Source organism: Heloderma suspectum, chromosome 3 (genome assembly GCF_057233095.1).
Source record: "Heloderma suspectum isolate Gila_16-S chromosome 3, 16-S_ref, whole genome shotgun sequence".
Taxonomy (NCBI): Eukaryota; Metazoa; Chordata; class Lepidosauria; order Squamata; family Helodermatidae; genus Heloderma; species Heloderma suspectum.
In genome coordinates, this window is record NC_139460.1 from 256926394 (window position 1) to 256942253 (window position 15860).

General features: G+C 40.3%; 1 protein-coding gene across 1 annotated transcript in view; it reads right to left on the bottom strand.

Moving 5' to 3' along the window:
- The window catches only part of CFAP58 (cilia and flagella associated protein 58), a 142798-nt gene that overhangs the window by 73940 nt on the left and 52998 nt on the right, over positions 1–15860 (bottom strand). Inside the window, exons 12-15 of the mRNA XM_084846372.1 lie at positions 11111–11251; positions 10587–10810; positions 6325–6436; positions 1853–1957 (exon numbers count right to left, since the gene is read on the bottom strand). Of these exons, the coding sequence (XP_084702498.1) occupies positions 1853–1957; positions 6325–6436; positions 10587–10810; positions 11111–11251 (582 nt within the window). The remainder of the gene's footprint in view (positions 1–1852; positions 1958–6324; positions 6437–10586; positions 10811–11110; positions 11252–15860) is intronic.

A 15860-nucleotide genomic window follows, 5' to 3' on the forward strand; every position in this document is an offset into this window, starting at 1 on the left:
TCATTTCTATACCGCCCAATAGCCAAAGCTCTCTGGGCGGTTCACAAAATTTAATTGTCTCTTCAGAGTTGTATTGACACAAGGACACTGGTTGTACCTATCTAATGGCAAAACACTGAGTAGAAAAATTTAATACAAGGTTCCACATTCAGCTTGTTCTTGCGCTTGCATTTTCCCCTCATATGAGCTTCTGAAAATAAATGGTTTTAACAAAGCCCAGCTTTCACAGAGAGTAAATTGCAAAGCATACTTCATCTAGAAAACCTGCTTAAATAAAAGGAAAAACTCCTGTTGACTTCCAATATGCACTCAATGTGCCTGTCTTTAGCTATATAACAGATTATCCCAGCGATGCAAAATTCCCACTTACTTGATGCATTTACATTCAGTATATTGATACCTAAAATCACAGGAGTCAGACAATTCCACTTAAGAAAAAACACATACATGAACTCAAGCATTGTCATGTCCTACCATCAGATTAAATCACCACCTCGCCCGGAATTTTAGCAGATTTTCCTTTGCTGGGAAAATTCAGGGTGCCTTTTTGGACACAGGGCATTGTGCTGAGTACTATATGAAATGGAGTATACACAGGTCTTTCAGGATATGCCATAAAGTTACGCAACCATCCTTTCAGGTATTAGTGGTACTCCCAACAGTATAAATATGTATCACACAGCATATACTACAGAAATCGTGTGTGAAAGAGGAAATACTTAGCATTCACTGAAAGCAAAGGCAATGATGTTGAAACACACTACCAGACACAGTGTCTGGTAATACAACCCAACTGAAATCTACCACCAGAAGCTATCATAAGCAAAAAATGAAATCCAACCAGCATTATTCTCTAGTGACCTGATAACTACTGGAATAATCAAAATGATTAAGAAAGGCCTGACCAAAGAAATGATGTAGCTTTTAAAGCTGTTGTGTGCAATTGTTGTTTTTTTTTTTGGGGGGGGGGGTGCTATAAGTGGAAGCAGACTACCCAGAAATTGTGGATTGCAGCAGTAACAGGCCAGGGATTGTCTATATGTGAATTAGTGCTGCCATCTAAAGTTCATTAAATTATATGCAGTTTGTTTAATTATACATAACAGCAGAATACCAGAACATCTCAACAACATTCAAGGCTTTTCCACACAATCAATCAATCAATCAATCAATCCACTTCCATACTATTAGACCTCTCAGAAATAATTCTGCAAGTTCTAGTGAGATTTGGTTTCTGGAGGGTGGGTGAGTAAAATGATGTTACTATGTGGTAGGGCAAGCCTTAAGCAAAACACAGTATAGCTTTGTGCCAGTTCAGAAGAAGGGAACTGCACAGGTGGAAGAATCTTGGGAACTGAAAACAAGCTTGCACCCATCATATGGAAGTGGTCCTGCACTGTTGCTGTAAAGCAAAGTAGTGCTAATCCAGCAAAATTATATGCAAGAATGAGTCAAGAATGCAGCAGGAAGCCTTTCTGAATTAGAGCTATCTCACACAAGGAGTGTGCTCATTAGAAATAGACAAATGGACTTCTGTTCCCTCCAATCGTTCACATCACAGGCACTATTCATCACATCACACATTCAGACAACCACATTCCAAACCATCACCACTGACTGCATTAGCTGGAAGAGGAATTGCATTTTCCCAGCAACAAAATATTATTATTTGAAAGCTTGGAAAATACAATATTCCTGAAATCGAAGCACAGCCCTGGGAAATGTTTGGATCCCTCACAGCAAATAGATAACACCTGTACATTTATTGTTGAAAAATCACTCCAATAATCTGGAAAGGACCCAACAGGAACATATAAATGTGAACAGGATACATCCAGCATGTCAACTGTACCTGCAGGAGCAACTCTTTTTCAACCACTTCTTCTGTCTTGCTGATAAGCCGTTTCTGCAAAGCATGTATCTTCTGTATCAACTCATAGGTACTTGGGTCGCTGGCCTGCATGACAAATATACTTTTTTAGTTCTAAGCTCTGTGCCTTGTAGTATGCGCCTGATTACTTATAACTGAAAAGCAGAATATCTTCCATTTCAAATGAGGGCAACTTTCTTACAGAATAAAGCTTAAATTTCAGAGCTGTTATTTATTACCTTAGCAACATGAACAGATCAGAAAGAAAAGAGAAGTTCATACAGGCAGTCTGAGACAGTCGGTGTGGAAAAATCTCCAACTGCTTAGGCTACCAACCTGAACAATACCAGGCTCAAATTGCTCCCACACAGAATAATCATAGAGATCTTCATATGCATTTTATTTAGGTTTTGAAGCACCATTAGAGTGTCAGTAGTGAAAAAGATTATGTGCAAACAACAGAGTATCTTGTGCACATCAGGGCATAGTCATATGGGTGTTATCTCCATTAGGTACTTTGTCTTCTGGCCAGTAGTTCAAGAAGCAGTCACTCTGGATTGTAGTATCTATACTATATTTTAAGTTCTGGTTCTTATGGAATACATAGGAGGCAAAAGGTTGTGTTGCCACAATGTTACAGAGTGAATGCTGTCATCAATTGCTTCCAAAAGTGGCACTCACATGGAATATTGTGTTGACATGCACATTGTCCCAGAACAGTTTATCAACACTAATCAACATTAGAGTTGTTTGCCTTGGGGCATCTGCCATTTAGCTCCAGGCCAGCCTCTTCACAATGTGAAAGTTTAGCCATCGCAACAAGCTGCAAGAAAAATCTCCTATGACAGCAATGTCCCAAGAGCAAAGGGAGTCCTATAATAACGCAGCCAATTACAGGGTTTTTCGCGGAGGGGGGGGATTAACAAACTTATTTTCCGTATATATGCTACACTATTTTCCCTTGTGATCCTAAAGGAGATGGACTGCTCATACTTTTATTTGGTGCTCAACAACCACAAAATAGATGTTGCCTAGAACACGCTGACAAGGGTTTCCTAGAATCCTCCCATCTTTTTACACAAATGTCTCCAATTATTTAAATAATTGCTAAGGACTGAAAAACTGAAGAGTTGTGCCGTCCTCAAGTCTTAGATAGCCAAAGTGTTGATTTGTGGAAATGAGACAGATGTCATATTATTTGTTTCAGATATGTCTCGATGTCTGAGACACTGCTGCAAATTATTTCACCTGGTTTTTGCTATATACTGGGTGTTCAAACTGTTCTAAAACCCCTCTAGTGACCTAGGGTTCAAAAGCTTCATTTCCTGTTATCACATTTACAATTGAATCCTATGCACATCTTGTCAGAAGAAAGCCCCACTGAGTTCAGTGGGACTTACTCCCAAGCAAGTGAGGATAACATTGCAGTCTTACTTATATTCTAGCAAAATTCCCATTATTATAATGGAATGCCATCTAATGACAGTCAGGAAGGGAGGGAGGAATGCATGCACAGAAACACACTGCAGCCCCCTATGATCCCTATCTGGATTGCAATCTCCTATGGGATCCGTATCAGCAGAGGCTAGGTCACACAGCATTAGAGGTAAGCAGTAGGTTTCGCCTTCACCACAATTTTGGCTCCAAGTTCAGTATTTTATTTTTTCACCAAGGAGTGAATGGCAACCATTATTTTATATAAGATAAACTGGTGGGCCCCAGTATCTAGGACAGATAGGTATTTTGCTCCACTTGTGTCTGAGATTAGAATGCAACATTTTCACTTTGTCCCACAGAATTCAATGGGCACCAATGAGAACCAAGGTTGCTTTTATTGGCACAGACCCATCTACAATTCCATTTCTTGGTCACACTTGAATGTCAAAAGAGATTGAACCCAAGAACTGCCATTTACATATATGATTTGGACCCATAGGTTACTCTATTCCATTAGTTCAGGGCAGGTCAAAGCAAATATTTCTCCAATATAAGCAATTGCTCAGCATTTTAATTAAATCATCTTGGTTCCATGTTTTTGACTAGAACTGAATTATAATAAACTACACCATCCTAGATTCTATCTACTTCCAAAGAGAAAAGGTGATCATACTTTTATCAGTTAAAATATGACATAAAAATATCAGAACTGGCTACAGGGCAAGTCAGTACAGCCAAAACATTCAGCTGGACATCTTGAGGAAAATGAATGTTACACCTAATTTGGGAGGTCAGATGAATAACCTTCTGCATGGCATCCAAGACTAATGTGCATGCAAAACAGAAATCTCAACTAGCTTGAGAAATGTTCAGATGGATTTGGCCCACATTTAACTGATTTCATTTATTTAGCTTTCAATTTGGCAGCTAAGGAGTATGTATGCTTACAACACGATATACACAATGCTACATTATTTACTCAGATTCTTCCCCCACTTGTCCACCCAGAATTATAGCTGCCCATTCTGGTTGACTTGAACTACTCTCTGACCTGGATCAAAAAGCCCATGACTAGGGATGTTGGAGAGGAATCCATACGGGTGAAATTCGCTGAGCTTTAGTCAGCTCAGCCCGCTGGACTTCAGCTCACTTCCGCACGAGCTGGCCTGACTTGATCTACATTGAGTCAAACCAGCTCATTAATTTCCTTTAAAAAAAAAATCATTTATGTAAAGCAATTTGTGCAGATTGCAGCTGCAATTTGTGCAAATTATGCAAATTTCGCCTATAATTTGCACAAAATATGCAATTGTGGCTGCAATTTGCTAAAATTACACAAACTGAGGCCACAATTTGCAGACATTTCTATTTGCACAAATAAAAAGCATTTGTTCCCACTCAGCAGCACCAGCTTTGGCAACACAGGGAAAGCTGAAGCGGCACTTTCAGCCCAATGGTTCTGGAGGCTCTGCCCAGGGCAGGAGGCTGGGCAGTGCTGAGTTCCTGCCTGCGGCCTGCTCTGCAACCAGGCCCCACAGTAGGACACCATGCTGGGTTTTCTCCTAATGCCACAGTGGGTGGGAAATGGAGGCTTGGCCTCTCTTCTCCCCCAAGCTGCTTTAGTGGGGTGACCAGACAACTGTAAGGGTAAAGAAAGACCCAGCAGAGACCCACTGGAGGAGGCAGGGGGCAAGTTTAGCTCAGCAAGGACTCCCTTCCCCACCTTCAGTAGACCAGAAATATTTTACACCACCCCCTATTCCTGCCCCCCCACACGCCACCCGCAACAGAAATTACATATACAATATTCTATGCATGGCTGCCTTGTCTCAGAAGATGTGGGAAAGCCCAGCGGGTGCTTGGTAGTAAGGGAGAGTGCAAAGTTTCTCTAGGTGGTTTCTCTGGTTATTTAAAGGCTGCAGCCCTCCCAGCCTCCCCACCCCAGCTTTCAAAAAGGCTGAGTGGAGGAATGGAAGCTGTGTGCACCAAGGACTGAGGTTGAAATAAAACTCTCCTGTTCTAAACGAAATAATTTAAAAAGGGAAAAAGTTCCCGGATTTCAGGAAAAAAAACACATTTTGGCCCGCAAATGCGAACCGAGTTGGGTGGTCAGCGGGAGTCCATTGAGCCCCAAAAGGGCGGGAATTCCCAGCAATGGACATCCCTACCCATGACACAACAACCCCCAGTCAGGGTTGAATATGCAAAATGCTGGCCAGCATGCATCACATCTCACAAAGGCTTAAACAACCCACAGTGGGCTGTTTGATCATGCGAGTCGGCTCTCTGTGTACTCCATCCTACACAACATTTTACAGTTGACAATGGAAAGGTCATTCCTTTTCCAAGGTAGAAATCTCTTTGAACTGTTTAAATACTCCATCCTTCTGTCTAAGCCAATGAGCTATTACTCTTTGACCTGGTTTGCACAATCTCCACAGCCCACCATGGCTTAATTATGCTACAGTGGGTTGCGACATGTGTGGGTGTCCATTTTGAATATTCAACCCCCAGCAAGGCTTTGCCATGGTTAGTTGTATCATCTGAACCCAGGTGGCATGGGTTATTTGAGGGCTGTTTGACCCTCAAACAACCCATGCCATCTGGGTTTGGATGACATGACTAACCATGACAACCCCCTATTGGGGGTTGGATATTAAAATTGACACCCGCACATGCTGCAACCCAGACACCGCAACCCACTGTGGCTCCAACAATCATTCGAACCAGCTCTTTATGTCCAGCCCTTCTGGTTCCTCTATTCTCCGCCTGGGATTTGATCAGTTTCCATTTTGCAAAGCTTTCTCCAATCATACCATATGGAAGCAAAACAAATAAAACCTCCAAATGCACTGTGCATATGAAGACTGTCTGTCATTAACTGCTGTCAAATATAGTATGTAAATTTTAGCCTGTCTGCCCTTTGTGATGTCAATTTGCATAACATTAAAACAAAGTATGCTTTGTACCATGCTACTTATTTGAAAATCTGGGCTTTTTAGAATGTAACACTGTACCTCCAGTTTTCTCCATCTGTGAACATTCATGGGATTCTCCAGCTCTTCCTCCAAGGCTCTACAGCGTGTCCGTTCCTTCAGTAACTCCTTCTGCATATGATAAACTTCCTGCCTTCAAAAGGAGACACACACACACATCATGACCTCTGCAAACGAGCCCTTACAGCAACATATATATTAACTCACTCCTTTGATGAAAAAATTTGTGTAACCATCTATAGCTCAGCCCCATTCTTCTTTCCTATATATTTAATAGTGGTTTCAATTATTCAAGCAAAACATTCCCAGCATTTATTGTAGAAGAGTTCAAGAAGTAATGCTATTTTCAGACATCTCACTGTCTGTTTGTGGAAGAGACTGCCTTGGGAGGTTGTGGGTTCCCCTTTGCTGAAGGTATTTAAGCAAAGGCTGGATAGCCATCTGTCAGGGATGCTGTAGCTGTATCCTACACTGCACAGCCTGCACTGAACAGAGGGCTGGACTAGATGATCTCAAAAATCCATTCCAATTCTATGATTCTATGATTCATCTCTTGCCAACAGCAATAAACTATCCCCATTTACTGAAGGCTGTTGTTCATAGGTCTCTCTAATATGCAGGATACTAGCATGACCATTTGTCACAAAGGCTTTTTTTACTTATGCAATTGGAAACTGGAAATGTGGTTTCAAAAAGCAAACACAATACAATGTGGTAGATGAAAACATGGTAAGTGTAGCAAATATTACCTAGGATTTGATGCCATATGAGTGACCAGAGATGGCAAAATATTGGTGAAACTGTCCAAATATCATATTTATCCCATCATGCCTACTATCAGAAGAAGATAAACACAAGCTGGATCCAGCCTGTCAGGCTTAGACTAACATGCCACGACCAACTTATGACCCAGAAGAGAAAACAACAGAACATCACTTGTCATCTATAGTTCCTAGCTAAGACCACTCAAACGTATCGATAGTGATCTACAACCCATCCTGGAAAATGACACTCCCTTCTCACGGGCCTTGAATGGTAGGCCTGTACTTGCCTGGAGACAGCTTCCTAACCTAAAAAGGATACTAACGAACAACAACATACTTCATAACGGAGATACAGACACAGGAACCAGACCCTGTGGCAGACGCAGATGCAAACTCATCTATTCTGGCAACACTACTACAAAAACTAGTAATGCCATCCACTCCACAACCTAAAAAGTTCATGCACCTGCTCATCTTCCAATGTGATATATGCCAACATTTGCCAGCAATACCTTATGTAGAATGCAGTAGGGCAGAGATGGGCAACATACAGGCCGCAGGCCACATACACCCCCCCCAGCCCATCGCCCCCAAATTTGGGTGTGTGTGAAAAAAAATGGCAGCCACAGGTCTATGAAGTGTCAAAAAGGGTCAAATTTAGCTTAGGATTAAAATCAGCTTGTAAAGAATGCCTTCTGGCATTCCATAGCACTACAGATGCCTTATTCCTCCTGGTGCCCTACTGAGTGCAGCCTGTGGGGAAATCTGGAGTGGGGGGAATAGCCCCTAAACCTTCCACAGTTGCCCTCTGCATTCTATAACAGATAAACAGGCCGGTGTCTACACAAAAGAATAAACTGGCAGAAATCTGATATAAGGAAGGTTTAGAACCTAGTGGGAGAACATTTCAACCTCCCAGTACACTCTATGAATGACCTTAAGGTGGCCATTCTTGAACAAAGGAATGTCAAAGACAGATATCAAAGCAAAATTGCTAAAATACAATCCATGATGAGATTCAACTCTAGTTCCTATGGTTTGAATAAGAACAAAGGTTTGTAATCACAGTGTGTATGGTAAATGGCTCATTTTTTTAATTATGTCTGTGTTACCACCCAAGAACGTTTTGTGAAAGACATTAAGGTAATCATCATATGTAGTTTTTCCATTTCAATTCCCTCTGACAATGCAGTTTACATCTCCACCTCTGCCCCCCACCACCTTCCCAGCATGTGTGTATAAATCTGCCAATCTGAGGTTAACACTTCATGCATCTGATGAAATTGACAGTGTTCATGAAAGCTTATGCCAGAATAAGTTTGTCAGTCTTTAAGGTCCCACAAGACTGCTGCTTTTGGTGCAACATTCTAAGATGGCTACCCCTCTGCTCATTTGTAATGTTTGAAACAATTCTTAGCCAGAGTGGTAAACCCAAAGAACTTTAATAGTAGTAGCAGCAATCAAAGCTACTTAGCTTTGCAAAGGATAAAATTACTCTTTTTGGCAGTTCTATCAATCGTTGGAGAGTTCACTAAAACACAGAACTGCTGATGCCATTAACATAAGCTAATCTTGCCATACTAATCGTGGCATATACTTGTATTTCCATTTGATAATCAGGCATCTAGCCACAGATCCAAAACTTATAATTGATAAAAGACAGAAAGACCAGGTTCGCAGGATCACTGCAGCCTACCGTGGGTTGCAATGCGTGCCAGCCACCCTTTTGAATATTCCATGGTGGGTCATTGCCGTGGCTTATCATGTCATGCAAACTTGGTAAAGGTGGCTTATGTGATGGTTAAACAAACCTTGCATAACCCATGGGCTGTTTTTGTCTTTCATCAATGATAAATTTTGGCTTTAACAAACCGCCGTGGGCTGTGGCAATCAAGTGAACTGGCCCATTGTATATCCCACATTTTCAAGCATTCTAGGATGCCAGCTCCTCAGAGAATCATAGAACACTAGACCTGGAAGGTACTTAAGGTCATCTTCCCCAATTTTTGCATTGTGACACAGTCCTCAATATTCTAACATTAGGCAATCTGCTCACCTCTCCTCTCAGTTTATGGTCAGTCTGGCCTGAGGGAAAATTCTCTTTTACCCCAAATATATCAAGCCACCCAACAGGAATTCTTAGCTCTCTAATGTAATTTCACAGTAAAAACTCCCATGGCCAGTTGTTTCACTTCAATGCACTTTTTAAAAAATCCAATTCTTTTCTTATGACCATAGCCACTACTGGAACACTAGCTTCAAATTTGTCATAGAATACCTTTCATAACAATCTTAGGCTGCATCGTATGCACACTCACTACAGAATAAAATTCACTGAAGTCAACAAGATTTACTTTTGAGTAAAAATGCTTAGGTTTCCACTGTTACTTACACAGCAATCCTGTAGCTCCAGACAGTGTAGACAGAGCTACGACCATGGAGGAGGAGATCCAATCACTGATCTTCCCTTCCACCCCCTCCTAGCTACCACAAAAAGCTTCTCTTATGAAGTTGCAACCAATTCCTTAGGATTGCACTCGTAATTGCCTAAAAGGTGTTTTGCATTTGTAGACAGCTGAGCGTTAGCTTCTTTTCTATTCAAGGCAGTGAAAGGTACTGTGGAATTTTGTATACTTTCACCAACCAAAATAAGTCCAATTAAAAACAAGCACCATACCTATGTTACTGTTCTTATCCTATGGGACTAACAGATCAACTCTCTCTAGGATGTCCTATTAATGTCTGTGAAGTTTGGCCAACAGCATAAATCTTACTTAACAGAAGGCAGAACTAAATCCTCCTTTGCCAAACCAGTAACTCACTGAAAGCACAGTCTTTTTCTTCAATCTACTTGTCTTACAAGCCCACAGTGACGATACAGCAATGTTTTCCCAAATAGACATGTATTTCAAGTATAGAAAAGCCCTTTTTGCTTCTTAAAAAAGTATTAGCCCAAAGAAAGGGGAGATAAATCCAGCAAACCCATAAAGTTTTAGTCTGAAGTAAGCATAATCCCCAATGAAAATTTCAGCAAATCTTCCTACTAGATCAAGCCACCTGATAAATTTGGAAGGATGGAAAACCGAGAATATATTACAGTTTCTTATAAATATGTCAAATGTTCTGTGTCCCCTATGAATTGCCTAATAGAAAGCAGTTCCGCTAATGTGGGCTCTGGGCACCACTAAGTAGTTCACTGAACTGTGAACATCTTTCCCACTGCTGTCTGTCAAGCTTATGTTGCCAGTAACTCAAACAAGGTAAATTTAGGAAGTAGGATAGTTTGATGCCAGCAACTTTCACTTAAAACAATACTGCTTTTTCCTCGCTATTGACTAGTTGGTTCATTTTAATTAAATCTAGTATGCATATGAGGTTAGCTGAAGCAAATTCTTCTTTGAAATAATTTACATGTCAACACAAATCTTTGTCATGCATGAAAACAAGCATCCCTGGTGTCTCAAAAGCAATGTCATGGCCACAGCCACAAGCAAAATTTATTCACTTTTGTCTTTCTACCTGAGTTCTTCCACATTAGCCACGCTCTTGCCAAGTATTGCCTTTTCCCGACGAAGTTTCTTGATTTCCAACTTGAGTAGTCGGATGTCTTCCACTCTTTGCCTGTACTGCATTTCTCCCTTGTTCAGAATTGATTGCTGGATTTTGATCTTCTCATACAGAAGAGCCAATTCATCGTTGCGGCGAACCAGCTGGCTCCCCAGGATGTCTCTTTCACTAATAACCTAGAAATGAGGCAGGCCAAGGCAAGATTCTACAGATGGGCTGAAAGTACGAAAACTGTCAATCATAAAGCATTAGGGACTGTATCTTTATCAGCAAAAGCACAGCATCAAAATGTTACATATCGACAGTACATAAAACATTATTGCCAAGGGTATTCAGCTGCCCAGGCAGACAGCCAAATATTTAGCTAGAATAAGTTGGCATAATTCTATTGTACAACATGTTACTTTTAGTGGGCTGATGCAAATGTACTCCAGATATGTCACATTGGACACTATAGGGAAACTTCTGCTGCCTACCTGGTCTAACTCTTTCTTTTGCCTCATCCTCTCTGCATCAGCTTCAGATATAATTTTCAAGAGTTTCCTTTCTTCCTCCTCTTGTTTCTCAATAAAATGTTTAGTCTCCAGAGCTTGTTGTCTCATTTTAAGTAGTTCACTCTGACAGAAACAAAAGAAACAGGAAAAGAAATTGTGTTTAGTAACAACTTCCCACTTCATAAACCTGGGAATTTAAGATTATTAAGATTTAGACAGTCCTGAACTCTTGTTTAGTTTTCTCATGTTTTGTTCGATTCAGTTAGCCGATTCTCAAGAGCAAATGAGAAATATCATGTAAATGTGCACTAAACTCTTATAAAAGAAAGGTTGTAAACATTATGTCCAACATCTTTGTATTGTATGTCATACCCATGAGAAACATCACTGTGATTTAGGCTCAGTTTGCAATTCTCAAGTACTTCTTAAACTACCAAGGAAAAAACATGAACAAAGCTAGATACTGGAAGATTCAGTTGTGTACAGGAATAACCCACCACCATCTTTACAACTCATCAGACCTGGCTGGAATTGTTACAAGTGGATGATATACATTTGCTGACATTATTGAAAGGTTGCAGTAGAAGTAAGGTCTACCGAATTCAATGAAATTTACTGCTGAGTAAACACACAGAGGATCTGGCTATAAATCATACAGAAGGCTGATCAAAATAATGAAACCATTACTATCAGATTACTTAACAGTATCACCCATGCAGAAGACACAGAGTACTTCGAGACAAAGCCCATAACCATGGCAGCAGTTCAGGTCACCTTCACTCATAGGTCACCTCTTGTAAACACAGAGAACTCAGAGGAACCTAACTAAAAACATGGAGAACTCAGAGGGCTATGTACGATCCTTTAATCTTTAATTAAAGGATAGTGCATAGACAAAATTATGCAGGAAGCAACAGTCCTAAATTCAAAGGAAAAGTGATCATGTTGAATGGGAAGTAGCAAACAGAAGAGAAATTCTCACATCTTTGCACAAGTGGCTCTTGTTTGCTTTTGCCAAGGTGCAGCTAGACCCTCATCCAATAACCAAGCATACATTATAGGTTGGGGTGGGCTACCTGTGGCCCTCCAGATGTTCTTGGACTGCAACTCCTATCATCTCTCACCTTTGATTATGCTGACTAGGGCTGATGAAGTTCAACATCTGGAGGCCACAAGTTGTTTTAGGTGCTGTTTTCATTGCTGGTAGTTCACTGGTAGCATCACAAAGTGTGCTGATCATTTTCAAATATCATACATATGCTATGCTAAGTATTCCTGTGGTACTTTAACCTCTGGTATTCTTAAAAATATCAGTCACTTCATTACAATCCCTGGGAGCAAAATCTCTCTAAAAGCAGCCCATTTCGGACATAATGCCTTCTTAGGACAGAGTATTCTGCAGAGGCATAGATATTTGACCCTACACTGTCACAACTGTTTCTGAAAAGGATCTGATACCAGTAAATGGGGATGGGTGTTTTGTCTCAAGAGAATGTGATGGACAAAGTAAGAAAATAAATGTATGGTGAAGCATATTTGGCTAAAACAATAATTTAAGTTGACAGAATTGTTCTATCACACTAATAAAATACTTTGTTCCACTACTGTTTTCTTCAATAAAACTTATTTTCCCACATGCACAATATTCATACTTCACTTACTCAGTTTTGGTTGCTGATCAAACTCCATCACCAGGACAAAAATGGATGCTGCCTGGTATTAAAACGCAATCAACAGCATGTAAAAGTAGCTGCCTGAAAGTGTAAAACTGCTCATGTGTTCAGCATTGCTGAATATTTTCTTTTTTATTATATCAAAATGCAGTGCTCTCTTTATGTCACAGAAAATACAAGCTGTAAATAATATGTAGCTTTAGATGTTGGCAGAAGCCATTGATATAAACAAATTTGCTGGTTCAAATGCATTAAGTGCATATAAATCTATGCTGTCTTGCATTGTAAAAGTCTAGCCACTGACACACAACCCTTTATGTTAGAAGCGGGTAACTTGTGGCTCTCCAGATGTTTGGCCTACAACTCCCATCAGCCCTAGCCAGCATAGCCAATGGTAAGGGATCATGGGAGCTGCAGGCCAAAACATCTAGAGGTCCATAAGTTACCCACCCCTGCCTTATGTTTAGCAGAGGTCTAAAGTGTATCTGGAATCTGGTGTAAAAAATAAATACAAGGGTGTGAATTAACAATCTGCATGTATAGTGGTTTCACATTCTCTTCTGTGATGGGAAACACATAACAGCTGTATTTGAGACTGCCCGAAAGGAATATGAGGTTCAAAAATTATGTTTGTTCTATCTAATCTCTCTGTTTTCAACAGAACGTATTTCCTAGCAAGTGTGCTTATCTGGTTAGGATTGCACCCTTTGCTTCCGTATTAGTGACAACTCTGTAGCAGGTACAATGCAACTTCAAACCTTTGATAACAAGATCATCTGAAGATGTGGCCTAAATTTATTAACACTATAACCAGATTCAATTACCAATTGATCAGGAACAACAAAAACAGCTTCTAGTCCCATTGCTAGTATATTTTTTGTGAAAAAGCCAGAATTTTACCAGATCATTAAAATATCTTTTGAACATTTAAACAGTTTTAAACCCAGCAAACTTTCATTACTGGGCACTCTAAAAGTGAAAGAATACCTTATGTAAACCAGAACATTTTGAGTAAAACTCAGCAGCAGCGTTTTCACTTAGAGTGCATGCTTAAATTCACTTAGTGTTCAACTGAGTCAAGGGTGACAGGGTGGGTATCAGAACGATGTGACAGTGGCAGGCATGGGGACTGCTCTCATACCTGTCCAAAGCCCTGGTCCCACTCAGGTAATAAAATCAAAAGTTGGTAGCCCTAATAGTTGGTGGCTAGTTAACACCATTTGTTTTCTGTTTGGGAAGGCAGTGGCTTTATTTTTTAAAATCCTCTTTGCAAAGCAAAAATACATAATCAGCAGGGGTGGGCAACATGAGGCTCATGGGCCACATGTCCTCCACCGATCCTTCTGTGTACCCCCTGCCACCCCCAAGTTACCACTGCCACATCGCTGAATTACTACCAAAATTGGCTCCTCAGACCCTCTGATGTTGTCCACCTTTGGATTAGGGTAAGAGGATTCAGGACCTCATTTCTTATGCATCCCAGAAAAATTACTTATTTGCATATTTTCTCAGGTCTGAATTCTTTCAACATCAGTGTTGCCACTATCTCCATTTGTACCATGTCATTTATTGTTGGGAACCATGGTGCCTTGCTACTACTTCTAATCCCTACAGTACTATAGCAGAAGGAAAGAGAAGACAGAGCCAAAGTCATATTTCCCAAATCCAAATATTATACAATTCTTGTGACAAACCTTCCTGACTTTCATTGTAGTTATCGAAGAAGGTAGGTCTGACTTTGCAGCAGCAACAACAAATCCCAAACATCCATGCAAACCTTATTTCTCCAGGCTATCCAATTGCCCCCAAACCTTGATTTGTTCCAGGGTTCCTTCTCATCAATGCAAATCAAAACCTAATAATTGGACAGTGCCACATTCTAGGTATTCAGCAGAAATTCTGTAAGTATCAGAGCAGAATGCCCTCAAGCCACTCACTAAAGTGATAGCAGGCCACAGACACTTTTGTTATCAATAAGTGAACAAGTAAAAAAGCATAGCAATCAAGCTGCTGTCAAACTGCTCGTGGATGACTCCATGGTGACAAGACAGCATTAGAGAATAGTTAAAGCAGAAGTTTTGCACAAGAAGTAAGGTTCTGAATGCTTTCTCCATAGTTCATATAACAACTCTCAGACGGATCAGGAACCCAAATTCATCACCTTTTAACAGAGTTCTATTGACATCCTGTCATAACAATAATGTGCTGACAATGGCTGAAAACCTACAGTCACTGGAGCACAGCACAAAATTGACAAAGAGAAAGCAAAGCAAAACGTGGCAAGGAAGGGATTTTCCCCCCTTTAGTGAAATTAAAAATGATCTCCTACAGAAGCTGTTTCTCTTGATCTTTTAAAGAAGAAAATTGGACTGAACTGAGAAAACGTACATATCATGCAGCCAGGCAGTGCTATATTCAGTGCCTTTAAATAAAAGAAATACTGAAAGTAATTTCCTGCTTTTCTTTTGATTTAGGACAGATTTATGGCTTTCCACTAGTAAATTTCTGCCTGGGCAAAAACAGAAACCCTATTCACAGGGAAATTGTAGTGACCAATTATTTGGTAATGAAAAACTAAAAACTCTTTGTCTGCATGTGTATCTTTTCTTCTGTTTTAATACAAGGGGGGGGGGCAAGAAAACCTCCTAAAATCACTATCTTCATGTAGCATCTCAAAGATTAATTGTAAATATTCATTAAAACCAAAAAATAAGTCTCCAGAGAGTCAAGTTATCCCCCACTCCCAGTCCCATAACACCCCATTAACATATTCCAAGATCACCATGCTTTTATTCAGCCCTACCTTGTTATCCACCTTAGGAAAGAGGGGGGAAATGGTATGCAGAAACTAATATAACCAGTGAGGTCAACATTAATCATAACTAATCCTGCTCTTAACTGAGACCAGCTCTTATCTGGGAACTCAGAACAACTCACTACTCTCACTAGTGGCTTTAAGAGATGAGAAAACTTCTCTACACTCCTATTCCAGTCATACTAGAGTGCCCCCACCTACAACCAAGATGGATAAAAGGACAAAAACAATACCCTTGCTTCAC